Raw genomic sequence first — 27708 nt, 5'->3', positions numbered from 1 at the left:
TGACCTTATTTCACTCCACCCTTTTAGATTCATGTACTTATTTCAAAGATCTCAAAGTGGTTTTTGCACCCTTGTCACCATTACAAAGCTGGAAATAAAATCTGAATTGCCCAAAGCATTGGAGGAGGCCGTGCAGTGGAGTGAAAACGTCTCCTGACTGCGAGGCAGTCTGATGGCTCTGCCATTAACTAATGAGAGACTTCAGGCAAGTCCCTTCTCCTCTCTGGACCTCAGTAGCTCCGCCTTTACAATAAGAGGGTTAGATGAGACTTCCAACCCCGAAATGTTTTATTTTCCCTGATAGTTTCTATACAAAGGACAGTAGACAATAAAAAAGATAACTGACTCTGGTTCAAATCTCAGCTTGACCACCTATGAGCCAATCGAATTTGGACAAGTTACTTAACCTCTCTGCAACTTAATTTCCTCATCTGTATAATAGGAATACTGTTTTACCTACCTCAGAGGGTTGTTGTTAAGGATTAGGTGAGATAATGTATGTAAAGTGTTTAACACAGTGTTTGTCACTTTCAGTAAAAGCTATTATCACATAGAGCTTACCCTCACAATGTAGCAATTTCCTAGAGCTTGGGTGTTCATTTAGTAGTCATCAAAATTGGGGGAAGTTTTAAGTACTAAGCCACAAACAGTCAGGCTTGGCCCTTTTATAAGTATAATGATAAATGCATTTCATGGGTGCACTGCAAGGCTAAGTATGCAATTGAAGCAGAGAGCTGCACAAGTAACCATAAACAATGGGAATCCTCTCACACTGTTGGTGGGAGTCTAAAATGATACAAGCCACTTTGGGAAAATGTCTGGCAATTTCTTATAAAACTAAAGTACATCTTTCCCATGACCCAGCATTTCCACACCTAGGTATTTACCCAAGAAAAAGGAAAACATATGTCCACAAAAGGAATTGTATGAGAACATTTAGAGCAGCTTTATTTTTAATAGCCAGAAGTTGGAAACAGACCAAGTGTTCATCAGTAGGAGAATGGATAAACAAACTGTGGTATGGTCACACAGTGGAGTACCACTCAGTAATAAAAAGGAACGAACTACTGATACTTGCAACAGCATGTGTCATGATTTATGTATCATATATGTGAATTATGTATCATTATGTATCATGTATTAGCATGAGCCTCAAAAACATTAAGCTGAGTAAAATAAGTCTCATTCAAAAAAGTCCATGCCTTATGATTCCATATATATGAGCTTCTATAACAGGCAAAACTAATCAATGACGGAAAAAAAACAGTGGCTGCCTCTGGGAGTGAAGGGAGAGGATTGCCTATGAAAGGATGAGAGGACATGTTCTTGAGTAGTAGTCTATACTTAGTAGGGGTTACATTTACCAAAACTCAGAAAATATGCAGTTAATATTTATATATCTCATTGTATGTATATTTTACTTCAAAAGGAAAAAAGAATAATAAACAAATATTGGACTATAGTTAATGATAGGTATGGAGAAAGTGCTTAGGAGTGAAGTGCATACTGATGTATGCAACTTCAAAAAAAAAAGATAATGAATAGACAAATAGATAGAGGGAGGAGTGGATAGGTGAGGGATGAATAAAGCCAGTATAGGAAAATATTAGTGGTAGAATCTAGGTGGTTACTAGATATCCTCTGCAAAATTCTGTCAATGTCGCTATATGTTTGAAATTTTACACAATATATACTTTTTTTTGGAAAAATGTAACTTCAAAGTTTCACAGTCCCCACAGAGTGAATCTTTTTCAAAGTTGGTAAGTTTCATTACAGGAAGGCAGACCGCAGACCTCAGACCTAGGTAAAAATTTCCTGAGCACATATTATGTGCCAGGCACTGTGCCAGGCATGGTGAGGGATACAAAGAGGAAGAACACAGCACTTGCCCTCATGAGGTCTGTAGGGGCCATCTGATGAGCCCATCCGTCACTATTATTCTACGCTATGAGATTGCTAAGGACAGTGAGATTTCATCTAGTTGAGAAGGTGTGTGGCATTGAAGACATTTTGGGTAATTAGTGCTGTAAGTAGGGTTGGACAGCATCTTCAGGCCGGAGCACAGAGAGTCTTGAAGGCCACAGTAAGGTGATCATTTGGAAGTCTAGTGGACCCATTCAAGAATTTTGAGCCAAGGAGTGACATCTTTAGGAATTTACTGGGAGAAAGGGGCAGGTGTGATAGATGCCATTGCTTTACGGGGGTTGGCAGGCAAGGGAGCTTTTCAGGTACCTGCAATGAGCAACGGGAGCAGCTGGAAGCATCCATAAAGGGAGGTTCAGAATGACCAGGACAGCCCCAAACCCTAAGGAGATGAGATCTTGGTTTGATCCCCTGGGAAATGGGAAGCCATTTAGTCTGTGCCTCTGTCCTACTTCTTTGCCCAAGGATGTTGTGGCTCTGTAAGGCCATACTGGTTGTTCACAGTCAAAATCTATTCTGATGGTTTGTTAGTCCATTCTGATTGACCAGCATTGAAGATATACTGCTGTTGAATCCATACCTGCCCACCTCATAAGGTTGTTATAGGGTTAATTAGTATAATGTATGTAATATGCCTGGCATATGCTAGACACTTGATAAATGAAATCAGGGACCAAATTTGATGCTCCAGTATGTGGCCTGAATATAGGAGGATATCAGCACAAGCCCACGAAGATCTCCAAGAAGTCTCTAAGTAAGGCATTTGAAGCTCCTGAGGCCCATTCCAACCTACAAATATTGTGATCTTTATCAAACCCCAGTTAGTCTGAAATGCTGTGTATATTCCCATGGAAAAACTGAGAAGCCCCAGTTGGATTAAGGAACCGTCTAATTTATTCTCATCAGTCTTTTGAGAACAGACCTACTGTGGTGGCTTATGGCAAACCATACCCTCAAGATTGTGCTGCTAGGAGGAGGTAGAGAAGCTTGCAGCATAGCCTGGGACAGTGAGCTCAGACCACCTGGAGTCTTGCTTTTTCCAAACAAGGCTTTGGACTCTAGTGCTTAGAGATTGGGCCCAGAGTCTCAGTTGTCTCCAAATTCTGGCTGGTCGTCCTGCCCACTACTTACCCAGCTCCACATCCTGGCACTCCCTATTTGTCCCCAGTTCACAAAGAAGTTGTCTGTGAGAGTTATAAAGGCACAGACTGTTCACCGATGTGACTTGCTCACCGATGTGTCTCTAGGACCCAGCACAGTGCTTCACACAAAGTAACATGTAATAAATATTTGTTGAATGAATGAATGAATGAATGAATGATTCCTTCTCAGTCTTTAGTTGGTGCCTCATGAAGCCTTCTTTCTTTCTCTCCTTTAGAGCCCACTGTGGCTTTGCCAGCCTTCTGGACTCCGACAGTGCTTACCATCTGTGTCTGTCCTTTGGCAACTAGCCAAACTCAACTCAGTTCAATTCAACCAACTTCCATAGAGCTGCACTGTTGGCAGGAAGCACTCACAGTCTCAAGGAGTGGGGAAAGCATTTCCTATCCATGGCGCCTCAATTGTACTTTTAAAACAACCTTGGCATGGAAAAGAACCTTTCCCGAGACTCTTTGAAAGTCTAAATACATGATTGTAAATTACTTCCCTTTGTCAACACCCTTGATTACCATTTTGGAAATGAGTTCCAGGTGATGGATAAACAGATGATTATTTGACAGGTATGGGGCTCGTGGAAAACGGGAGTGGAGGGGTGGTGAGGAATGAGAACCAGTGCCCATCTGGTGGATTTGCAGTTTCATTAAGTGTGGTAGGGAAAGGGGTTAGCATCTCAGCCATTCCAGGCTGGCCTGGAACTGAGATTTAAAGGATGCCCATCAGCCCCTAGTGTGAAAAGAAAGCCAGGATCCCCTCCACCCCACACCTGTTGTTTTTTTTGGAGTGCTGGGCCTTTTTAAATTTTATGACTATTCTCCATTTCTATTTCCACCCGCTTTTACACATCTATCCCTCCCCATGCCATTCTTCTATAAATTAGTAGGTTGACTTCTCTCTGGTAGTGATTTCTTTCAATAAAACTAGAAGTAGCGTTGTGTTTATTAAAACATTATTTTAATAGCAAAACATGAAAATAACAGAAATATTACAATAAATGGCAAAGTTAAATAAGTTATGGTAGATCCATAGTCTGGAGTACTGTGTAGACAATAAAATAACACTAAGGAGTCAGTATTTAGAAAGGGAGACTTCCATGAAATTGCTATCATATTCCATTTTAATCCACTCTTTTGATCAATATTGCAGGATCTGGATGCATTCATTGTGCAATATTGGAAATTATTCTTAGCTTATAACTATACTGTGGCTGGGGAAAAGATGTTCTTTAAAAAATAAAATTTGTAAGTGATCTACTCTAAAAAAAACAAAAACAACAACAACAAAAAATAACGCTATGGAGAAATAGTAAATGACATGGAAAAATTTACAGTATGTTTTTAAGGGAAAAAGGCCATGAAACATGAGAGAGAAAGAGAGAGAGATTTGAGAGAGAGAGTCATGAGTATGCACTACTGATAATTTTTCGTTATTTTCTCTTGTCGCTTTTTTGTATTTTCCAAGATTTCCAAAATTTTCCTTGTTGCTTTTTTGTGTTTTCCAAGATTTCTGCATTGAATGCTGCAAAGTAAAGCTCAGAAGGGTGCATTGTGAAGAATCTGAAAGCACAAACAGGGGCATAGAGCAAGGCTTCTTTCAGTCAACGAATTTTGAGGAAGGCAAAATGCACAGAGTATTGCAGAGGAACTCCAGGAAGATGCTGTTTTTCAAATTCAAAGGGGAGAAGATGGTGTCTATTGGTGGTGAGAACTTAAGTTCCACCACAGAAGACTAAACTCTGTTAAAGAATCAATGAATAACAACTCCTGGGTTTCTGAACATAGGGCTGAATTGATAGAAGTGGTGTTGCAGAATTATTCTAACCATAACATGATAGATTCAGCTGTAAGCCAGGAGATTCTCTGTTTGCATATTTGACCTGAGGTAATGAGAACATGGATTAAGCTTGTGGCAATAAAACCAGAAAGGAAGGAGCAGAGGGATCTGAGACATGCTACCAAGAATCAGAGCTAGAGATTCAAATTTGGCTAAATATATGCCAAGTGGTAGGTGAAACCATGTAAGAGACACTCTTCAAGGAAATGGGTGTTGAGAGAGAATAGCTGAGGACTGAGTCTTTGGGGATTCCAACAGTTAATGGGAGGAGGAAAGAAGAGGAGCCAGCAAAGGAGGCAGAGAATGATGGGTCAGAGAGATAAGAAGAGAAATTTGAGAATGCAATGCCACAAGAGCCAAGGGTAGGACAGTTACAGGAAGGAGTGGGTGGTTGATGGTTTCAAATTCATCCTCGAGGTCAAAGATGCAAAGGGAGCAGAGACCCCTGAATTTGACCGGGAGGTCACTGGTGAACTGACTTATAGAAAGTAGTTTTGGCAGAAAGCACTGGACTCTAGAAGGTTCAAGAGGAGGGAGAGGTGGGAAAATGGAGGTAGCTCATGAATACCACCCATTTGACACAAGTAATGTGTGAGGACTGAGAAGAAGAAGGTCAAACTTTATAATTCCAGTCCTGCTACTTAACCAGTCTGAACCTCAGTTTCCTCTTTGGAAAATGAGAATCCTATTAGCTCATAAGGCTGTTGAAATTAGAAAACAAGTTTAAATGATTATTTTTATGTTACAGTAAAGGGGTTTCTTCCTCCTTTCCTCTAAAAAAAAAAAAAAAAAAAAAAAAAAAAAAACCCTAGCTATTTCTAGGTATATGTTAACACAGCAGTCCTCAACCTTTTTGGCACCAGAGACTGGTTTTGTGGAAGACAATTTTTTTCATGGACACTGGGGAGGGGTGGATAGTTTCAGGATGAAACTGTTTCACTTCAGATCATCAGGCATTAGATTCTCATAAAGAGCATGCAATTGTAGATCCATGGCATGCGCAGTTCACAATACGGTTTGAGCTCCTCTGAGACTCTAATGCCACTGCTGATCTGACAGGAGGTGCAGCTCAGGCGATAATGCTCACTTGCCCTCTGCTCACCTCTTTCTGTGCGGCTGGTTCCTAACAGGCCAAGGTCCAGCAGCCTGGGAGGTTGGGGACTCCTGTTTTAACAGATAAGAGAAGTCTTTTTAGCTCAACAGTCATATCACTAGGTTAGCAGTGCTTTGAAAATTCTCTGGCTGTGTCCTCTGGCATTCATCCTGCCAAGTTGCTTTAACAATTCTTTCCTGAGCCCCTCTGAGGTGAGAATATTGAGGCAAGGTGATTAGAAGGGAGCCAGTGTCAGGGTCATGTGGAATGTCTCTGAGGCCTGTTTAGAGGCTGTGAAGCAAGGCTCTGTTTGAGACCCTGGATACAGTTTGGTGCCAACCTCACCTGAACACACAGAAGGCTACAGCCCCTGGGTGGATGGTGGGCTGAAGAACGGTTGGGGAAGAGGCATCGGAAAACCTTCCTTTTTTAACCCATGGCACCTATAGATTGAATGGTCCCTGGACTGAACGGTCTTGAACAGGCAGCATTATTTTCAAGGTGTGCCTAAGGTCATACACTTTTCTTGCTTTCTGCTCTCATTTGGCAACTATGGACAACCAGACCTAGCCAGCACTACCTCATTTTTTCTACCCCACCATCTACAAACCAACCCTTTTCCTTTGTGAAGCTCAGTCTGTTTCCAATTTAACATATCTGGCCTGATCTTTGTCTTGGTGCCTTGTTTTCCCCTAAAAAAAGACAGCCTTTGAGAAAAAAATGGCTGCCCTAAAAGCCATTAGGGCCTAGACCTGTTACCAAGTCTAGAGAGGCACACAGCTGTTTGCTGGCCTAACTGGGAGTAGGGTGAGCATATTCTCTAGAACTGGCACTTTTCAGATCCCGAGATATCCACAGAGTGTAGTCAAAGGGCCTTTTAAAATGTGCATGCTACTCTTATTGGAAGAACTTGGTTTCACTTCTGGGAAGATGGCTTACCCATGGGAAACAGGCTCCCATTATGAATAGTACATTCATGTGCTAAGATGTGTTGACTTTTCAAAAAGTGTCATAGGACATCAGAGCAGGGGTGCTTCCAAGAAGGTGTAATATCACTTATATCACCAGAAACCATTTTGGATAACCAGGGAGTTCTACTCTGCCTTGGCCTTCTAGCAGGTGCCTGAGCACTCAGTCACCAAATTCAGCCTGAGCATCTTCTGAATAAGATGCTCTCCTCCGACAAGGTGGGAGGGGGGTGAAAAGGGGGGCGGGGGGAAAAGGAAAGGAATGAGGACTAGAAAGATAGGCCTGGGTCCCTGTATATGGGAGTTACTTCCATAAAATGTGGACAAGGGGTCTCTGCTGCGGAAAGGCGTCTGCCCTCTCCCTTGAGCGCCCCAAGGCAGAGCTGCCTTAGGGGGCCAAATGCTGTATCTGGGCCAAAGCCTGGCCTGCAGGGCAGGTGGCCAGAACTTGGAAGGAATTCTCTTCCGCAGCCCAGGGTCCAGGCTTGGCCCCAGCAAGCTGCCCTGCCAGCGTCTGCTGCCTGGGGCCTCGCGCATTCCGAGCCCCCGCCCCCTCCGCCCGTCTCCCAGCCTCGCCCCCACTCTTGTCCCCTTCTCCTCCCCCCACCAGCTGTCCCCTTTCCCTGGAGCAGCGAGACAGCCAGAGCCTGGGAAGAGGCGGCCGCGGGCCGGAGGGGGCGTGGTGGGGAAGGGGAGGAGGGGCGGGAGTGAGGGAATAAGGAGGCCCCGCGGTCGGCGCCCCCAGCCACTGCGCGCTCGCCGGAGAGCTGGGTGCCACCGCTGTTTCCGCTGCTGAGCCCTGCCCGCCGGCCGGCCCGCTCGCTAGCTCGCTTCCCCTCGCCCAGGGGGAAAGGTCAGCAGCGTCCTGGAGCCGCCGTGTCACTCCCCGAAAGCCATGAACTGCAGCGAGAGCCAGCGGCTGCGAACCCTTCTGAGCCGCCTGTTGCTCGAGCTGCACCACCGGGGTAATGCCAGCGGCTTGGGCGCTGGCCCTGGTCCCAGCATGGGCATGGGGGTCGTGCCTGACCCTTTCGTGGGCCGCGAGGTGACCAGCGCCAAGGGCGACGACGCCTATCTCTACATCCTGCTCATCATGATCTTCTACGCCTGCTTGGCCGGAGGCCTCATCCTGGCCTACACCCGCTCCCGTAAGCTCGTCGAGGCCAAGGACGAGCCGTCCCAGGCTTGCGCCCAGCACGAATGGGCCCCGGGAGGCGCCCTGACCGCCGACGCCGAGGCTGCCGCGGGCTCCCAGGCCGAGGGCCGCCGCCAGCTTGCCTCCGGGGGGCTGCCTGCCCTCGCCCAGGGCGCTGAGCGGGTCTAAAACCACAGCCCCAGGTTGCTGGTTCGCGCCCTCCTCATCTCGCTCATCCCTGGGCGCGCCTCCCACCTTCCACCCCCAACTCCCTTCCAGGGTTCGCCTCATCTGAGGCCCAGATAATGGTGAGAGGCCAGGAGACCTTGTCTGGAAGGCCCTGGAAGGAGAAGCACCACCTTACCCATTCGGGCCAGTTTCTCCCTCTTCACCCCTGCGCCTCCACCCCTACCCCGCACATCCAACTGCACTAAACTGCCTCTGCTCTCTTGTCTTCAGACAGCCCTGACAGCACGCTCCAGCCCTCTGGGAACTGAATCCAACACGTCCAACACTTGGCACTGAACTGAAGCAATGCATTCTATCAGAACTCTGGGCCGTCTAACTGGCAGCTGCTCCAGGGGCTGCCAGGGACTGCTCACTCTGCAGAGCCAACGGGCTTGCCAGGCCGACTGCAGCAGCTCCAGCTTCCAGTTGCCTTAGGGACAGAGACAAAGGAAATGAAGAGACCTCAGACATCTTTTCCCTCCCTCTCTCTTTCAGCAGGGAGCTAGCAGGACACTAGGACCAGTCTGTGGGATAGAATGAACTTAATGGGGGACGGAAGGGGGAGGAGTGCTCAACGGGGAGGGAAATGATCTATGACTCCAACTGTATGGTTTTCTTGCCTCCCCAGTTTTCATCCCAGTGGTAACGCCTGATTTTTGGTAGCTATGCCATCTTCTGCTGAGGATTACCATTACTGGGTGTATCACCCCAGTACTTCCAAATGCCTCTCCTCTATTGATTCAGTTGTTATTGAAGTGTCTGCTTCATCCGTGGAACTTGAGGCTCAGATGCCCCCTGCTCTGTAACCCTGGGGAATGTCAGAGGCAGGTAATAAAGGTTGTTTAAACAATAACGCAAGACTCTTCTCTCAGAGATTCCAGCCTTAAGACCCAGTACCATATGGAAAAGGAATCCTTTTTCTTTTGCTTTTGGAAATGATGTTTGGATTTGGGGGTTGGGTGGTTGTGATATTTATATCTATATAACCAGTTCCAATTTGATATGTGTGATTATGGGTGAAGAAAATGTTTATATGGCTAAATGGGTTGTTTTTTCAAGTGTTTCAAAAGTCATACCTACTTTATTACTTATCCCTCCTTTTTTCTTATTTCTGAAGCACTTTCAAAGATCACAATGCAGTCTTTCAGGATGCACTTTAAAAAACCTTTAAGGCCCATCCCTTTTAGCTATTATCAAACCTAATTTTTAGAAGCCACCTTAATAATTGTTTTTATTTTACTTTTTTTGAGACAGAGTCTCGCTGTGTCACCCAGGCTGGAGTACAGTGGCACAATCAAGGCTTACTGAAGCCTCTGCCTCCTGGGTTCAAGCGATTCTCCTGCCTCAGCCTCCCAAGTAGCCTCCTGAGTAGCTGGGATTACAGATGTGCCCCATCATGCCCAGTTAATTTTTGTATTTTTAGTAGAGACGGGGGGTTTCACCATGTTGGCCAGGAGGGTCTCAAATTCCTGACCTCAAGTGATCCGCCTGTCTCGGCCTCCCAAAGTGCTGGGATTACAGGCGTGAGCCACTGCACCTAGCCAATAACTTTTTTGAAGTGGCTTATTAAAAGACAAGGAAGCCACCAAATAGTGTAAATCTGAAGTCAAAGAGAAAATTCTTGAACTGAGCAATCTTAACCAATGATGGGTAAAGTTAGAGGTGTGTGTTGTATTGATTTATTCTCCTTGTCTCAAGAAGGTTGTCAGAAACTTCCCTGCTTACAGCTGAAATGCTTATATCTGATGATGGCTGTTTGGGCTTCATCAACCACACATAAAATCACCTCTTAGAAGTAAGCCAATTTGCTTAAATATAGCTGGGTTCTCTGATAATGATAGCAGGACAAATATATTACCAGTCACTTAAATGCATTGATAACACACAAACCTCATTCAAGGCATTGGGTCTTACCTTCCAGCCCATCTAGCATTTTATTGGAACTGTTAATAAGTTAAGTGAACTTACTTTTATTTCCAGGATTCACTCCTTGAAGCTATACTGGCCTTGCCCCATTGGCTCTTCTCCAGTCCTCGTTCCAGCCATAAGGTCACCCCTGAAGGTGAGGGCCAGGGATTGGGCAGCAGTCCAAGACGATGACAGAAAGAGAAGGGAAGCTGTGTGAGCCATTTCAGCCAGGCAGGGAGGCCTGGGGAGGATGTGGAGGAAGGGCACAATATACAGCAATGCTGAGGACATGTGACGGGGCGGTCTTCAGTCCTGTATTCTAAGTAAAACAATGTCACTCATTTATCTGGCATAATGGGGACTCAAGATGATTATTATTAATTTTTTAAATTGAGACGGAGTCTTGCTCTGTCACCCAGGCTGGAGTGCAGTGTCGTGATCTTGGCTCACTGCAACCTCTGCCTCCCAGGTTCAAGTGATCCTCTTGCCTCAGCCTCCCGAGTAGCAGGGCTAAAGCCTGCGCCACCACGCTGGCTAATTTTTTTTTTTTAGTAGAGACGGGGATTCATCATGTTGGCCAGGCTGGTCTCAAACTCCTGACCTCAAGTGATCTGCCCACCTTGGCCTCCCAAAATGTTGGGATTACAGGCGTGAGCCACCACGCCCGGCCTCAAGGTTATTTTGATAATGAAGCATAATCACTGCTTCAGGTGTTGAAATTTTGTAAACACATTTGTACCATTTTCCCATAGACATTTAAAAGAATATATTGCCAAAAATAAAAGAAGCTGGGAGCAGTTAGGACAGTGCTCATAATACACATTAATGTGCCAGCTGTGGAAAACAAATCCCATGGAAAATGTTCCTGCTTTTAAAAACATTTTAACCTTTTTATGATGACTTAGGGTACCCATGAAGAACATGTAGCAAGAGTAGCTATAGAACCCTCCTGGTCAGAAAAGTGAGGTGGGCTGGGAAGAGTGATTTAATTTACTTTCTAGTGGTTTTTTTCAAATACTCTCAGACTTTCAACTGTCTCCCAGATAATGAAGTTTTTCAGAAGTCTGGACACTCAACTTTTACCAGACAGTGGAGGTGTTAACAGCATTGAAGTGATCATATTGTGGTCAGCAAAACATAGGGAGAAGAAAGAAAAACTAGATGCTTGGCCAACCCCCAGTTTTGATAATGTATCCCTGAATAGCAATAGCTGACTATACAAGTTGGAAAAATGTTAGCTTTGTCCTTAATGTGATTTTAAAGATGTTAAACATTCTAATAGAATGATTCTTTTTTTCACTCCACCAAGCAGTCTATTTCTCCTCTCTGCATAACCAGATCCTGTTTCAACTCAGGTTCAGATCTTCACTCCAAAATAATAAAGAAGCAAAAGACCTTTGCTTCCCGACTTGTAACTTGAGGCTTTCTGCAGAGGAACTAGGGGATGTTTTGAGTTTCAATGTCTGGAATTACTTATCGACAGTGCGAAAAGAAATGAAAGCTTTTCTTCTATTACAGACACAATTCTGCGTGTCAATTTTACTTTTCTAGAAGGATATAAGTGGGGTCTTTTGTTTGTTTGTAGTTACCATCTTCTCTTTTTCAATTTGTCATTGCTTTTATAAACCCAAGGTCTGCACATAACTTGTATCATCAGCAACAAAAAAAGGGGTCTGGGCTGCTTTCCAAACCATCTTGCCTGCCAGCTAAAGCGAATATACCATGATGTGGAGAGAGCATAGGACCAGAAATCAGGAGAACTTGGGTCCAGCTCAGGCTTTGCCAATTAACCAGCTTTGTTTCTCAGAATGAGCTGCTTAACCTCTCAGGGCCCCAGTCTCTACAGCTGTGGGGATTTGAGGATCAAGTGAGATAATATATGAGAAAAGGCTAGGAGAAGTGTAGAAACTATAGAAGGTATTAAGTTTATACTTTCCTTTTCTTTCTTTGGAGGAGTGCTCTTGGCACTTGGGTGGGAGTAGTGGGAGGAAGAGAAAATTTTCCACTATGTAGTTTCTACTGTTAATGCTCAAAAAAGAGGATTGCTGATACTTAGCCACTGGCTCCCAGATTTTCAAGCTTATCTACCCCATTCTCAGGATCTTGGCTGACTAGGAAACTGCATAACTGTCTCACCATTCTACTCTGCTCTCGTTTACTTGCAGGCCCATGGTGCTCTTTTAAAAATGTATGACAGTAACACTTTATTTACAACGCTCTACCAGGACTGGAGTCTAGACTTTTGAAGACAGGAGTCTTCAGGGATTGGTAGCGAGCATAAGAGAAAAGAATGAAGGGTAAGAATCAGGGACGCTGGGCTTCATAAGGGAGGTAAGAGGAAGAATGAACTAGAATGTTCTGTGAAGGTGAGAGAGTATGACTGAGGATCACCAAAGGTGAATAGATTAGATTGGTCAATAGCCAGCCTAGGTGAACTTGACCTTTCCATCAAAAATGGCCTTGGGAGAAGCTGTTGGATGAGAAGTCACTTTTCAGCCCTTTTGTTCCTAATTAACATAACCTATAGGCTGTCCAGGAAGACAAATAATGTGATTAAGCCAATTCCTCTTTCAGTGCTAGACCTCACAGCATGGGACCAGGTGGCCCCAACTAGTCCTCCATCTGCTATGTTTTGAAAGAGGACAGAGTCGTGGTCAAAGCTGTGGCCTGTGCCTCTTCCTCTGAAGAGAGTGCAGCCAGAGCAGACAGGAAAATACCTCAGATACATTTTTAAAATTGTGGTAAAATACGCATTATGTAATATTTACCCACATAGCCATTTTTAAAAGTGTACTGCTCAGTAGTGCTAAGTACATTGACATCGTTTTACCACAGTGCCATTTTCAGTCGGAGAAAAAGGAGAGCAGTTAAATTCCCTTAAATAGAAGTGGCATACTTAATCATTGCTTCAGATGGCACCCCTTCCATGGATATTCACATTTTATAATGGATCACTTAGGACAGTGTAAAGGTAAAACCCCAAGAAAGAAACTCCAGTTGTGGGGTTCAGTGAAATCTGGAAGAAGATATACCTTGAAATGTTTACAGATATCAGGCAGAGTACAGAGGTGGATATGCTGGACTTCCCACAACTTCTCAAGTCACATTCTACTCTCACTGCCAGATGCTCTTGGAACCCTGGAGGGGATGGAGGTGGCCATGAATGACTGGATTGCAGTACAAACTCACTGGATTTCCGCATACCCGACTCATAAGATGTCTATTCAAGAAAACATTTCAGGTCCCTAGAAGAACAGGGGATCTCCCCTTGGCTCTTTTTAGGATCTAGCTGTGATCCAGTAGGGGCTACAGCTCCAGCAGGCCCAGCACAAGAAAGAATGGAGACAAAGGACTTGTTAATTTCAATCTTCCTCTTTTAGGACCACTTCCTAATAGGGGCAATGTGATTAGGATCAGCTTCTGGAAAAACTATGGGATTGGTATTTATCTCATTTTCCCCCTTCTTGTTCCAAGCTCATTCTTGCTCTCCCTAGTCCCAGTATTCCAAAACTACCTCTGTCCTACTGCTAGGATCTAATGATCTTATTCATTTACACCTAATCTGCTATTCATCTCAGCGATGATGCAAAGAATATATTTTTAATGGTGGCTTTCAGACACTGAGTGAGGGAGAGAGGCATGAAAGAGGGCTTGTCCTAGGACACTCAAATATGATATGGGTAAGCTAACTCTAGCAGTCACAACATTGTGATTAGCTTCTCAAGGAGAGGACTTTGTTTTTTTTTTTTTCTTTATCTCCACTCCTTCGAGGGGATTTTGGAAGACTGCAACATTCAGCCTAGGAGGGCATCTTCTTTTTCATGTGAGCCTCTTATTGTGGGGGATAAGATGTGTGTGGAGATGGGAGTAATCGGGGTAGGTGGAAAGGGAGAGAAGCCCTTGCCCTGCTTCCCAGTTAGCCCTCTGTCCACTGGAAGGCCACCTTAGCAAATATGACACCAAGAGGAATGGCTGAGGGGAATGAGGGGAGAAATACTAGGATGGGTCCCCTGAGGACTGTAAGAATGGAGTTGCCATCATTTTCCTGCAATCTACCTATAAGTCTATACTAAATCAAGGCCAAAGAGAAATGACAAGCCCTGCTTGGAGGTAGCTGCTCTGAAATCAGCTGGGTTAGTCTCCATCCTGTGTACCGAGTATCTGGCACTATCCCATGGAAGTTTGAGCCTTTCCTCTAGCAAGTCCAGGTGGCTGGTACGTTCAAGATCCCCCACCTTCTGATTTTCTCCATCTTCCACTAAGGCAGAATACTGTAGTACATAGGATGTAGGTGCTAGTGCCAGGCTGCATGGGTCCAAATCTATGGTCTTTCACTAACTGGGTGACATCAAGAGAGTTATTAACCTCCAAGCCTCCTTTCCCCCTCTGTAAAATAGATGTAGTACCTACCTCCCCAGGGTTGCTGTGAAGATTGAGAAGTTAACATAGTGCCTGGCCCAGGGGAAGAGTTCAGTAGCTACCTCTGTACTTCCCTCTCATCTTGACTTCCAATCCCTCCACTACTATTGCTATTTTTTAAGATGTTGTTCTCCTTCTGGCTTCATTTGCTTCATTCCTTGTCGGCATACAAAATATGTCAGGCTTGCTCACCTTAAAAACAACTCTCTTGCCCTTCTCCCTCCTCCAGCTATTGACCTAGTCCTCTTCCCTTTTTGAGTAAAACTCCTCAAATGAATGGTCTACACTCTGGCTCTGTTTCTCACCTTCTAATCTTGTCTCAATCCATTGCAATACGGTTTTCAGCTCCTCACACCAATGAAACTGCTTTGTCCTGGTCACCAATGACCTACATGCTGCCAAATCTAATGCCCAATTTTCAGTCTTCATTCCTTGTGACTATTTAGCAGCATTTGATGGAGTTGATGACTCTTGTTGAAATTCATCTTTTGACTTCCATAACACTTCAGTCTCCTGGATTGTCTCTTTCTTTACTAGCCCTTTTTCTTCTCAGTCTCTTTTACTGGTTCCTTCTCATCTCCTCAACCTCTCAACGTTGAACTGCCCATGGCTTCATCCTGGGACCTTCTTTCTTCTCCATCTTACTCTTTCTCCTTTGATGATGTCAACTAGTCTCAACATGAAAAATATTATCCTCACATATAAATACAATCTTTACAATGATGACTCCCGAATTTATATACTTTTTATCTATTGAAACCCCTACTCTTCAGACTTGCATATTTGACTGTCTACTTAACATCTCTTCTCGGGTATCTAAACCTGTCTCGAAGTTAACACATCCAAATTAGAGTTTTTGAGTTCCTTTCTCCCAAATTTGCTTTTCTATGTGTGAAAGAAAAAACAACCCCTGACATCTGGGAATTGATGTGACATTTACATCTAGGTTTCACTTTTCTTAGAAGCTGGCCTGATGTTCACAGGTAGGCCATGTTATTCTCCTATTGGACATAAGCAATCTCACAGAACACCAATACCAGATAAGTCCAATGGCAAGACAAGACATGTCTTTGTGACCGTGATGAAGTAAGACAATACAAGATCATTTCATCATGTTATATATGCACAGACAAACATAAGGTTAGTGTGAAACACAAAATACCAAACATCCTCCTTTCCTAGCTAATTTGAGTGAATGCTATTGCTCTACAAATTACACCTTTAGTCTTTCTGTGTAGCCTTTCCTGCTTCTAGATGAGATTCATTAAGATACTTAATTATAGGATTATCCTTATTGATAGCACCCATTTTTGTAAATGGAAATACCACCAACCACCCATTTGCTTATGCCAAAACATGAGTCAGATTGATTCTACTCTTTCCCTCATCTTCCCACAGCCAATCTAGGAGCCAAATTCTTTCCATTGTACCTCCAAAAGAAATTCTACATGTGACTACTTCTCACGATCTCCACTTCTACCACCCTAATCTATATCCCCAACATTTCTTACCTGAACTAGCCTAACACTTCCTAGTTGGTCTTCCTGCCTTTACCATTGCCCCCACAAGAGTCAGTTCTTTATACAACAGTCAGAGCAATATTGAAGCATAAAGTAGAACATGTCTCTTCTCTATTTATGTTCTAATCATATGGGTAATCCAAGGCCCTCCATTGGATTACCCATATGATTAGAACATAATCTCCCAACTCCTTACCATGATCTATAAGGCCCCTCATGATCTGACCCTTGCCAACTTCTCTAAACCTCACCTCCTGATATTCTTTTCTCCTTGCTTACTAAACTCAAGTGACACTAGTTTTCTTGCTGTTTGTTCCTTGAACACTTCAAGTTCTTTTCTGCCTCAAAGCCTTTGCATGTTCTGTTTCCTCTGCTTGGAATGTTCTTTCTTTACATCATCCTATGGCTGTTTCCTTCTCATCATTCAGGACTTAGTTCAATGGCAATTTCTCAGCGGCCTTCCTTTACCATCCTATCTATAGTTGCTCCTTTTTGCCACTCCCACCCTATTGTCTATCCCTTTGTCCTGTATGTTTACTTCACAGCAGGAAACAATGTCTAAAATAATGATTTTTATTTACTTACTAGTTTATTGTCAGTCTTTCCCATGTAGGCTATGAGATCCATGAAGGCAGAGATTTTGTGGTCAATTTTTTTATTTTTTATTTTTCTATGGTCGATTTAAAAAAAATTTATTTTGCTAACATTTTTGAGGTATAATTGACATATAAACAGTGCATACATTTAAAGTGGATGATCTGATGAGTTTTGACATATGAATATATGTGAAACCTCACCAAAATCAAGATGATGAACCTACCTATCACTCCCCAAAATTACCTTTGTGTCTCCCTCCTGCTGGCCCAAACAATCAATGACCTGGTTTTTGTTGCTGTAGATTAATTTGCATTTCCTACAATTTTATACAAATGTAATAATGCAGTATGTACTTCTTTCATTCGGCGTACTGATTTTTGAGATTCATCTATATTGTTGCATGTATCAATAGTTCTTCTTATTCCTGAGTAATTTTAGGTAGGTATCATAGTTTGTTTATGCATTCACCTGTTGAAGATCATCCAAGTTGCTTCTAGTTTTTCACAATAATGAATAAAGCTTGTATAAACATTTGTGTGCAACTCTTTGTGTGGGCATATGTTAAATACATAAATTTTGTGTGTATGGTTCTTTTCAGCATCCCTCACACCCAGGCACTTGTATAATATGTATAAAATATATGGTGGTTAAATATGTGTTGAAGGAATATAGATGAACTTCCTTTGCAGCCCAGGTCCATGGACAGTTCCATGGCTCCTGTGCCCATCCTAGAATCCTTCACTATCCTACCTTTCGTCCCATTCTTGTCCTTCCAATATGCAGCCCTGAGTGACCCCTTGAAGGTGGCTGTTTCCACTCTTGGCTTGTTGGAAAAACCCTGCAATGCGTTCTCTGCCAATGTGTGCTGTCTAAGCTGGCTTCTCTGGCTGTTCAACAATCCGTTCATTCCTTGCTTGCTGACTCCCTATCACATTCCCTACAGCAGCTGCTCCAAACTTCCTGCCCTCCCCTCAAGCCCCCAGTCGCATCCCTGCCCTTCATTCTCAGGAGATGATTTCACCTCCTTCATTTCTGAGAAGATTGAGGCCAACTGACAGGAGCTTCTTCAGCTTCTATCTGAGCCATCTCCACACAGCCATCCCAAATGCTTCCGGCTCTTAGGAAGATGTGCTCCTTCACCTTACCAGGGTTAAGCTCTCTGCCAGAGTGCTTGATCCTAGCCCCAACTTTATGATATTAATAACAACAGCAGCAAAAAAATGTACTTAGCTTTTGATATGTGCCACACACTGGGCTAAGCACTGAGGAAACAACTCTGACATTTGTTGAAAAACTATGTCATCAACATGTATCATTTCTATTTTTTCTAAGCTTAAAAACTCATTAACTTTTTGTAAAAGTACTGTAAATACATAAATGCTAAGCACTTTTTGTGTGTTATCTAATTTAATCTTCACAGCAAAATTGTAGGGTATTACTATTATTTTAACAGATAAGGAGAGAGAGGATGAAGACAGGTTAAGTAACTTACTTTGGGTGATATAGCTAGTAAGTGGTAGAGCTAGGATTTGAGCTAAGGTTTAAATCCAGAGCTCTCTTTTCCTCTCTCTCTCTCTCCTCTCTCTGTCTCTTTCTCTCCTCCTTGAATTTCAGAGAAAATTATCTTTTTTTAAAAATTATACTTTAAGTTTTAGGGTACATGTGCACAACGTGCAGGTTTGTTACATATATATACATGTGCCATGTTGGTGTGCTGCACCCATTAACCCGTCATTTAGCATTAGGTATATCTCCTAATGCTATCCTTCCCCCCTCCCCCCACCCCACGACAGGCCCCGGTGTGTGATGTTCCCCTTCCTGTGTCCAAGTGTTCTCATTGTTCAATTCCCACCTATGAGTGAGAACATGCGGTGTTTGGTTTTTTGTCCTCGCGATAGTTTGCTGAGAATGATGGTTTCCAGCTTCATCCATGTCCCCACAAAGGACATGAACTCATCCTTTTTTATGGCTGCATGGTATTCCATGGTGTATATGTGCCACATTTTCTGAATCCAATCTATCATTTTTGGACATTTGGATTGGTTCCAAGTCTTTGCTATTGTGAATAGTGCTGCAATAAACATATGTGTGCATGTGTCTTTATAGCAGCATGATTTATAATCCTTTGGGTATATACCCAGAAATGGGATGGCTGGGTGAAATGGTATTTCTAGTTCTAGATCCCTGAGGAATCGCCACACTGACTTCCACAATGGTTGAACTAGTTTACAGTCCCACCAACAGTGTAAAAGTGTTCCTATTTCTCCACATCCTCTCCAGCACCTGTTGTTTCCTGACTTTTTAATGATCGCCATTCTAACTGGTGTGAGATGGTATCTCATTGTGGTTTTGATTTGCATTTTCAGAGAAAATTGTCTTAATCCTACTTCTCAGTTCATGGCAAATGATCATCCTTAGTCAAAATATAAAGCAGTTACAAAGAAGAAGTCAAATAAAGGGGAAGAGAGTCACACTAAGGAGAAGATATGAAAGATCCTGCCAGACTAAGGAGTTTGGACTTCATGCTGTAGTCAGTGACACCCAAACTTTAATAAACACTCTCTGGGGCACTTGTTAATAGGGCAGATTCCCAGGCTCCCAACTCAGACCTCCTGGATCAGTACCTTTGGGGGTAAACAAAAGCAGAAGTATAAAAGACCAGTTAGGAGGCTGTGACAATATTCCAGAGGAGAGATGACAGTGGCCTGGATATGATAGTGGCAATGGAGGTAGAGAGATATGCTCAGTTTTTTGTTGTTGTTGGTTTTTATTGAGACAGGGTCTCATTTTGTCACCCAGACAGGAGTGCCTTTGGAGTGGCACAATCACGGCTCACTGGAGCCTCAACCTCCTCATTTTTTTTATTGTAGTAAAATACACATAACACAAAAGTTACCATTAGAACCATTTTAAAGTGTACAATTCAGTGGCATTTAGTGTATTCACATGGTATGCAACCATCACCACTATCAACTCCAAAACATTTTCATCATCGAGACTGGGGAATTTTTAAAGGTAGAATTGGCAGAATTATGCAACCAATAAGATGGTGAGTGAGAGGGAAGAGTCAAACCCATTAGGGTTTTCTTTTTCTTTCATCTCATACAGAGCTGAAAAGTCTTGGGTTTGTTTTTTGTTTTGTTTTGTTTTTTTGAGATGGGTTCTTACTATGTTGCCCAGGCTGGTCTTGAACTCCTGAGTTCAAGTGATCCTCCTGCCTCAGCCTCCCAAGAAGATGGGTTTACAGGCATGTGCCAGTATGCCTGGTATCATTAGGTTTTGACAGCATGCTGATGAGGATAGTGGTGATATTTGACAGAGATGAGTAATAAAAGGTGGGATGGAAAGAAGGAGACATAAAGGCAATTATGGACATGGTGAGTTTCTTAGAGATCTTTGGGGAAAGATATGAAGAAACCAGTTGAAGTGGACCTGGAGTCTAGGTGAAAGTTAGGGCCTGGGGGCCCAGACTATATAAAAGCAAACACTTGCATGAGGCTTACTATCTGTCAGACCCTGGTTCAAGTGCTCTACATACATGATCTCAATGAATCCTCATGTTACAGATGAGCAAACAGAGGCATAGAGAAACTTGCCAAAGTTACTAGCACATGACAGAGGGGTACTGAAATTCAGGCAGCCTGACTTTAGAGTCAGTGCTCATAGCCATTATGTTATGCTGCCTCTCCCTGAGGCATTGCATTTTGAATCTAGGAGAGTGGAGGCAAGGTGGAGGGCAGAGCCTTGAGAAAAATCCACATCTATGGAGAAAGACATTAGAGAAATCTGTTGAAGAAGACAGAGAAGGACAGATAAGAAAGGTAACAGGAAAGAGGAAAAATTGCAGAGGACAAAGGAGAGAAGTGTTTCAAGAAAGAGGGAGCATCTGACTCTGAAGACTTGTTGCAGCTGAAGGCTGAGAAGGAGACATTTGATTTGCTGATGACTGTCACTGGTCACCTTCCAGATGGCTAGTTAGTGGGGAACAGGGAAAGCCAGAGGGAAAGGGTTAAGGAGTGAGTTGATGGTAGGAACAGAAAATAGCCAGTATGGTCTATTCTTCCAAGAATAGTGGAGGTGAAATAAAAGGGAAAGATTATCAATTGATAAATCCTTGGAAGGAATCAGCATGGCATCTTGGATCATGCAGACAGATCAGACTTCCTGTTCTGTCACTTACTTGCTCAGTGGCCTTGAGTAAGAGATTTAACTTCTTGGAGCCCCAGTTTCCCCATGATAATATTAGGGTCTACCTATCTCAGAGGGTTGGGAAGTGAGATAATGCATGTAAAATACACACAATTAGTTATTGTTATTAGTCACTCAATAAATGCCAATGAATATAGTTCAGTGATTTTGAGTGTCCAGAAAACTCCCAAATCCTGCCTCCTCAGGGTCTTTGAGATTAGTAATAACTGGACTGGTGTCTCCAACTATTGTCAATAGAAGAAGTCCTCTTGAGGTCATCTCAGCCTGGAGCCAAGTTGTAGGGGTTAAACTCAAAGCACAGCAGCTTAATGAAGATAGATGGCCCTTCAACTTAATGCCTGTCTGTACAGTGAACTGGGTAAAGCTTGTGTAAATTCCATATGTGACTGGGCAGAGAACCAGAGCTTCCCTTTAAAGGAGAAATGAATAGTCACATCCACTCCCTGACCTGGTTTCTCTAAGCACCTAAGGAAGTAAATAAATGCCTAAAGCTTCTTGGCGTTAGATGTTAAAGAAGATTGTCCACTTGTAAAATGGGAAATTCCCTCCCTTTCTCCCTCCTCCTCTACTCTCCTAAACATTACCGAGCTTTTCTTTCAGGATTGGGAATACATTTAAGGATCTTGCAAAACCCCAGAGATCCAGAAGCATCTATTGTTCAGGTAGGTATCTCTAAGAGCTGCGGAAAATTTTCCAGAATCTGAATTGAATCCACATAATTCCTTGAAAGTTCATTTTATTTTTAAAAAAGTATCTCTCCTGCCATCTGCTTCTCCACAAACTTTGGTGCATGATGACCCAAAGCCAGATTTTTGGTTATTTGAGATTTTCAAGTTCAAGATCAAGAAGAATTTATCAGAAACATGTTTTTCCAGGTGGTGGTAGGGGAATTCCATCAGTGCTCAAGGCATACAGCAGTGGTCATGAAGTCAATCTGCTGGGGCTGGCAACTAACTTCAGTGCTCACTTTACAGAGCTACAGAGAACAAGTACTGACTGAGTGCTCTCTGGGCAACATGTAGGCCCTGACTCCTAGGAATTTCTGTCCAAAATCAACTTACATGAAAAGGGATGATTTTGCTTCTCCTCTGCATTTTTCCTCTTTACACCACCCCATTTCTTTATCTCCCTCTTTGTTCTTCTGCTCATTCCCTTTGGGAATGAGTCTTTGGGGTAATCACCCACAGTTAAAACCTTTACTGCTCCCTCAGCAAGGTTAGCCTCAGAGTTGTTTGCCACTTGGAAAGACCTCTCTTCCATGGCTGAAGTTGCCTGTGTATGTCTGGTGACACTCACCAGAGTTTTCCTAAGTGGGAGTCTGTTTCAGCAGAGAACTGAAATTCAAGCAAAATGTCTGGGAGGGGAGAAGTGGAAACAAGTATTTTCTGCAGGGACTCTGAGCCCTGTCAACTGATCAGTATGGAGGCTCAGGCTTCAGGGCAAAAAGCCTGCTATCATCTATCTATAGAAAAGCAACATTTCTCTGCCAAGCTCAGGCCCCAATCCAAATACAATGTGACAGAGCCTACTTTTCATCTTATTTACTCCTATGGGGAGGAGAAAGGCCAATCCAAAGGCTGCTGGGGCCTTGTCCAATATGCACTGGCTACCCTTTGGGAAAGAAGAGTTAAGTCTGCCTTTGGATACTCTCTGAGTGATGCGCATGGTCCTGAGTGATGTGCACGGTCCTGTAAGACTCAAATGCCTCGTGGCCCTTTTAGCTTGTGACTCTGGGTCACATTTATAGCTATACTCAAGTTTCTATACTTCCCCATCCCTCAAGTGCTCTAGGAGGTAGTTAGTTCCCTCAGAGAGTTCTCTGCTTGTATCTGAGAATCCCTCAAAATGATGCTTCCCAAGCGCCTATAAGCTGATCCGTCAGTTGTACTTACTATCCTGCTTTTTTTCTTTTCCTCCAGAACCCATTGTCCACACCAGCTATTGTGGCTAGGAGATGTCATCATGAGCATACTGGTGTCCATGCCTAGGGATCTGTCTGGCACCATATGCTCCTCTGGGAGGCACTGGAGATCTGAGTTATGAACAGAGGCAGGACAAACCATCCTTTTTATAATTCTTTTCTATACTGGGTTAGTGGAGCCCAAGGCCAGGCCTATTTATGCTTGGAGTCTCATCAAGTTGCAAGTGAATTGTTTATCAGCCTCTGAACCTCAGTGCTCACTGAGAAGCTTACAAAGTCTCCATGGGTTTCAAGAGGGACTTAAACCCAGCCCAGTGGGCCAGAGTGGGAACAGGAGCCAGGCCAGTCTTCCAAGTCAATCTCCTCTCTCCTCAGGTAAAAGTTTGTCTCCTCCCAAAGCAGCACTGTCTCCCCTACAGCAAGCAATAATTTTTTTTTCTTCCCTTCAAGATAGATTTGTAGCAACTTGGCACCACATATACAGCATCTTAGACCTCTCAGCTCCAAAGCAAGGTCTTTGCTTTTACAGTTGCATTATTAGAAGAAGCAACTTGGAGGACGACCTAGGGTTGAAGAAGTGTGTCTGTGTTTGCTGCTGTTTCTTTTTTTTCCAGACCAATTAAATCAGAATCCTGGGAAAGGGGTATAGACCTCAGTATTTTTTAATGATCCCATGGTGATTCTTTTTTTTTCTTTTTTAAAATTAAACAAAAATTTTTTTATTATACTTTAAGTGCTGGGATACATGAACAGAACTTGCAGGTTTGTTACATAGGTATACATGAGGCATGGTGGTTTTCTGCACCCATCAACCCGTCGTCTACATTAGGTATTTCTCCTAATGCTATCTCTCCCCTTGTCACCCACCCCCCAACAGGCCCCGGTGTGTGATATTCCCCTTCCTGTGCACATAAATTCTCATAGTTCAACTCCCACTTATGAATGAGAACATGCAGTGTTTGGTTTTCTGTCCCTGTGTTAGTTTGCTGAGAATGATGGTTTCCAGCTTCATCCATGTCCCTGCAAAGGACATGAACTTAGTCTTCTTTATGGCTGCATAGTATTCCATGGTGTATATGTGCCACATTTTCTTTATCCAGTCTAACATGGATGGGCATTTGGGTTGGTTCCAATTCTTTTCTATTGTGAATAGTGGTGCAATAAACATAGATGTGCGTGTGTCTCTATACTAGAATGATTTATAATCCTTTGGGTATATACACAGTAATGGGATTGCTGGGTCAAATGGTATTTCTAGTTCTAGATCCTTGAGCAATCACCACATTGTCTTCCACAATGGTTGAAGTAATTTACACTCCCACCAACAGTGTAAAAGCATTCCTATTTCTCCACATCCTCTCCAGCATCTGTTGTTTCCTGACTTTTTAATGATTGCCATTCTAACAGGCATGAGATGGTGTCTCATTGTGGTTTTGATTTGCATTTCTCTAATGACCAGTAATAATGAGCTTTTTTTCATATGTTTGTTTGCCGCATAAATGTCTTCTTTTGAAAAGTGTCTGTTCATATCCTTCACCCACTTTTTGATGGGGTTGTTTGTTTTTTTCTTGTAAATTTGTTTAAGTTCCTTATAGATTCTGGATATTAGCCCTTTGTCAGATGGATAGATTGCAAAAATTTTCTCCTATTCTGTGGGTTGCCTGTTCACTCTGATGATAGTTTCTTTTGCTGTGCAGAAGCTCTTTAGTTTAATTAGATCCCATTTGTCAATTTTGGTTTTTATTGCCATTGCTTTTGGTGTTTTAGTCATGAAGTCTTTGCCCATGCCTATGTCCTGAATGGTACTGCCTGGGTTTTCTTCTAGGGTTTTTATGGTTTTAGGTCTCATGTTTAAGTGTTTAATCCATCTTGAGTTAATTTTTGTATAAGGTGTAAGGAAGGGATCCAGTTTCAGCTTTCTACATATGGCTAGCCAGTTTTCACAACACCATATATTAAATAGGGAATCCTTTCCCCATTTCTTGTTTTTGTCAGGCTTGTCAAGGATCAGATGGTTGTAGATGTGTGGTATTATTTCTGAGGTCTCTGTTCTGTTCCACTGGTCTATATATCTGTTTTTGTACAAGTACCTTGCTGCTTTGGTTACTGTAGCCTTGTAGTATAATTTGAAGTCAGGTAGCGTGATGCCTCCAGCTTTGTTCTTTTTGCTTAAGATTGTCTTGGCTATACGTGCTATTTTTGGTTCCATATAAAATTTAAAGTAGTTTTTTTTCTAATTCTGTGAAGGAAGTCAGTGATAGCTTGATGGGAATAGCATTGAGTCTATAAATTACTTTGGGGAGTATGGCTATTTTCACAATATTCACTCTTCCTATCCATGAGCATGGAATGTTTTTCCAATTTTTTGTGTCCTCTCTTATTTCCTCAAGTAGTGGTTTGTAGTTCTCCTTGAAGAGGTCTTTCACATCCCTTGTAAGTTGTATTCCTAGATATTTTATTCTGTTTGTAGCAATTGCGAATGGGAATTTGCTCATGATTTGGCTCTCTGTTTGTCTGTCATTGGTGTATAGGAATGCTTGTGATTTTTGCACATTGATTTTGTATACTGAGACTTTGCTGAAGATACTTATCAGCTTAAGGCGTTTTTGAGCTGAGATGATGGGATTTTCTAAATATACAATCGTGTCATCTGCAAACAGAGACAATTTGACTTCCTTTCTTCCTATTTGAATACCTTCATTTCTTTCTCTTGCCTGATTGCCCTGGCCAGAACTTCCAATACTATGTTGATTAGGAGTGGTGAGAGAGGGCATCCCTGTCTTGTGCCGGTTTTCAAAGGGAATGCTTCCAGCTTTTGCCCATTCAGTATGATATTGGCTATGGGTTTGTCATAAATAACTCTTATTATTTTGAGATATGTTCCATCAATACATAGTTTATTGAGTGTTTTTTTTAGCATGAAGGGGTGTGAATTTTATCGAAGGCCTTTTCTGCATCTATTGAGATAATCATGTGGTTTTTGTCATTGGTTCTGCTTATGTGATGGATTACGTTTATTGATTTGCATATGTTGAATCAGCCTTGCATCCCAGGGATGAAGCTGACTTGATCGTGGTGGATAAGCTTTTTGACGTGCTGCTGGATTAGGTTTGCCAGTATTTTATTGAGGATTTTTGCATCAATGTTCATCAGGGATATTGGCCTGAAATTTTCTTTTTTTTGTTGTGTCTCTGCCGGGTTTTGGTATCAGGATGATGCTGGCCTCATAAAATGAGCTAGGGAGTAGTCTCTGTTTTTCTATTGTTTTGGATAGTTTCAGAAGGAATGGTACCAGCTCCTTTTCATACCTCTGGTATAATTCGGCTGTGAATCTGTCTGGTCATGGGCTTTTTTTTGTTGGTAGGCTATTAATTACTGCCTCAATTTCAGCACTTTTTATTGGTCTATTCAGGGATTCAACTTCTTCCTGGTTTAGTCTTGGGAGGGTGTATGTGTCCAGGAATTTATCCATTTCTTCTAGATTTTCTAGTTTATTTGTGTAGAGGTGTTTATAGCATTCTCTGATGGTAGTTTGTATTTCTGCGGGATTGGTGGCAATCTCCCTTTTATCATTTTTTATTGTGTCTATTTGATTCTTCTCTTTTCTTCTTTATTAGTCTTGCTAGCGGTCTATTTTGTTAATCTTTTCAAAAAACCAGCTCCTGGATTCATTGATTTTTTGAAGGGTTTTTTTGTGTCTCTGTCTCCTTCAGTTCTGCTCGAAGTTACTTCTTGCCTTCTGCTAGCTTTTGAATTTGTTTGCTCTTGCTTCTCTAGTTCTTTTAATTGTGATGTTGGGGTGTTGATCTTAGATCTTTCCTGCTTTCTCCTGTGGGCATTTAGTGCTATAAATTTCCCTCTAAACACTGCTTTAGCTGTGTCCCAGAGATTCTGGTGTGTTATATCTTTGTTCTCATTGGTTTCAAAGAACTTACTTATTTCTGCCTCAATTTCGTTATTTACTCAGCAGTCATTCAGGAGCATGTTGTTCAGTTTCCATGTAGTTGTGCGGTTTTGAGTGAGCTTCTTAATCCTGAATTCTAATTTGATGGCACTGTGGTCTGAGAGACTGTTTGTTATGATTTCCATTCTTTTACATTTGTTGAGGAGTGTTTTACTTCCAATTATGTGGTCAATTTTAGAATGAGTGCTATGTAGTGCAGAGAAGAATGCATATTCTGTTCATTTGGGGTGGAGAGTTCTGTAGATGTCTATCAGGTCCACTTGGTCCAGAGCTGAGTTCAAGTCCTGAATATCTTTGTTAATTTTCTGTCTCGTTGATTTGTTTAATATTGACAGTGGGGTGTTAAAGTCTCCCACTGTTATTGTAGGTCTCTAAGAACTTGCTTTATGAATCTGGGTTCTCCTGTATTGGGTGCATATATATTTAGGATAGTTAGCTCTTCTTGTTGCATTGATCCCTTTACCATTATGTAATGCCATTCTTTGTCTTTTTTGACCTTTGTTGGTTTAAAGTCTGTTTTATCAGAGACTAGGATTGCAACCCATGCTTTTTGTGCTTTCCATTTCCTTGGTAAATCTTCCTCTATCCCTTTACTTGAGCCTATGTGTATCTCTGCATGTGAGATGGGTCTCTTGAATACAGCAAACCGATTTGTCTTGACTCCATCCAATTTGCCAGTCTGTGCCTTTTAATTGGGGCATTTAGACCATTTACATTTAAGTTATGTTATGTGTGAATTTAACATTTAAGTACATTTAAGTTATGTTATGTGTGAATTTGATCCTGTCATTATGATGCTAGATGGCTATTTTTCCCATTAGCTGACGCAGTT

The 27708-nt window shown here is 42.5% G+C and overlaps 1 protein-coding gene and 1 long non-coding RNA gene across 2 annotated transcripts; both read left to right on the top strand.

Moving 5' to 3' along the window:
- Positions 1-27: 27 nt before the first annotated feature.
- LOC129138771 (uncharacterized) lies at positions 28-5720 on the top strand. Its single transcript, XR_010154806.1, has 3 exons — positions 28-205; positions 3302-3644; positions 4584-5720. It is a non-coding gene; the product is annotated as an uncharacterized LOC129138771 (long non-coding RNA).
- A 1998-nt stretch (positions 5721-7718) lies between these two features.
- KCNE5 (potassium voltage-gated channel subfamily E regulatory subunit 5) lies at positions 7719-8390 on the top strand. Its single transcript, XM_003317628.6, has one exon. The coding sequence runs from the start codon at positions 7871-7873 to the stop codon at positions 8297-8299; it is 429 nt and encodes a 142-aa protein (XP_003317676.1). The 5' UTR covers positions 7719-7870; the 3' UTR covers positions 8300-8390.
- Positions 8391-27708: the final 19318 nt, after the last annotated feature.

The sequence above is a fragment of the Pan troglodytes genome, chromosome X, assembly GCF_028858775.2.
Source record: "Pan troglodytes isolate AG18354 chromosome X, NHGRI_mPanTro3-v2.0_pri, whole genome shotgun sequence".
Lineage (NCBI taxonomy): Eukaryota > Metazoa > Chordata > Mammalia > Primates > Hominidae > Pan > Pan troglodytes.
This window is presented reverse-complemented; position numbering and strand designations above follow the sequence as displayed.

Bases quoted from the DNA above. Each gene is read 5' to 3' on its own strand.
- KCNE5 (XM_003317628.6), top strand. From the start codon at position 7,871: ATGAACTGCAGCGAGAGCCAGCGGCTGCGAACCCTTCTGAGCCGCCTG.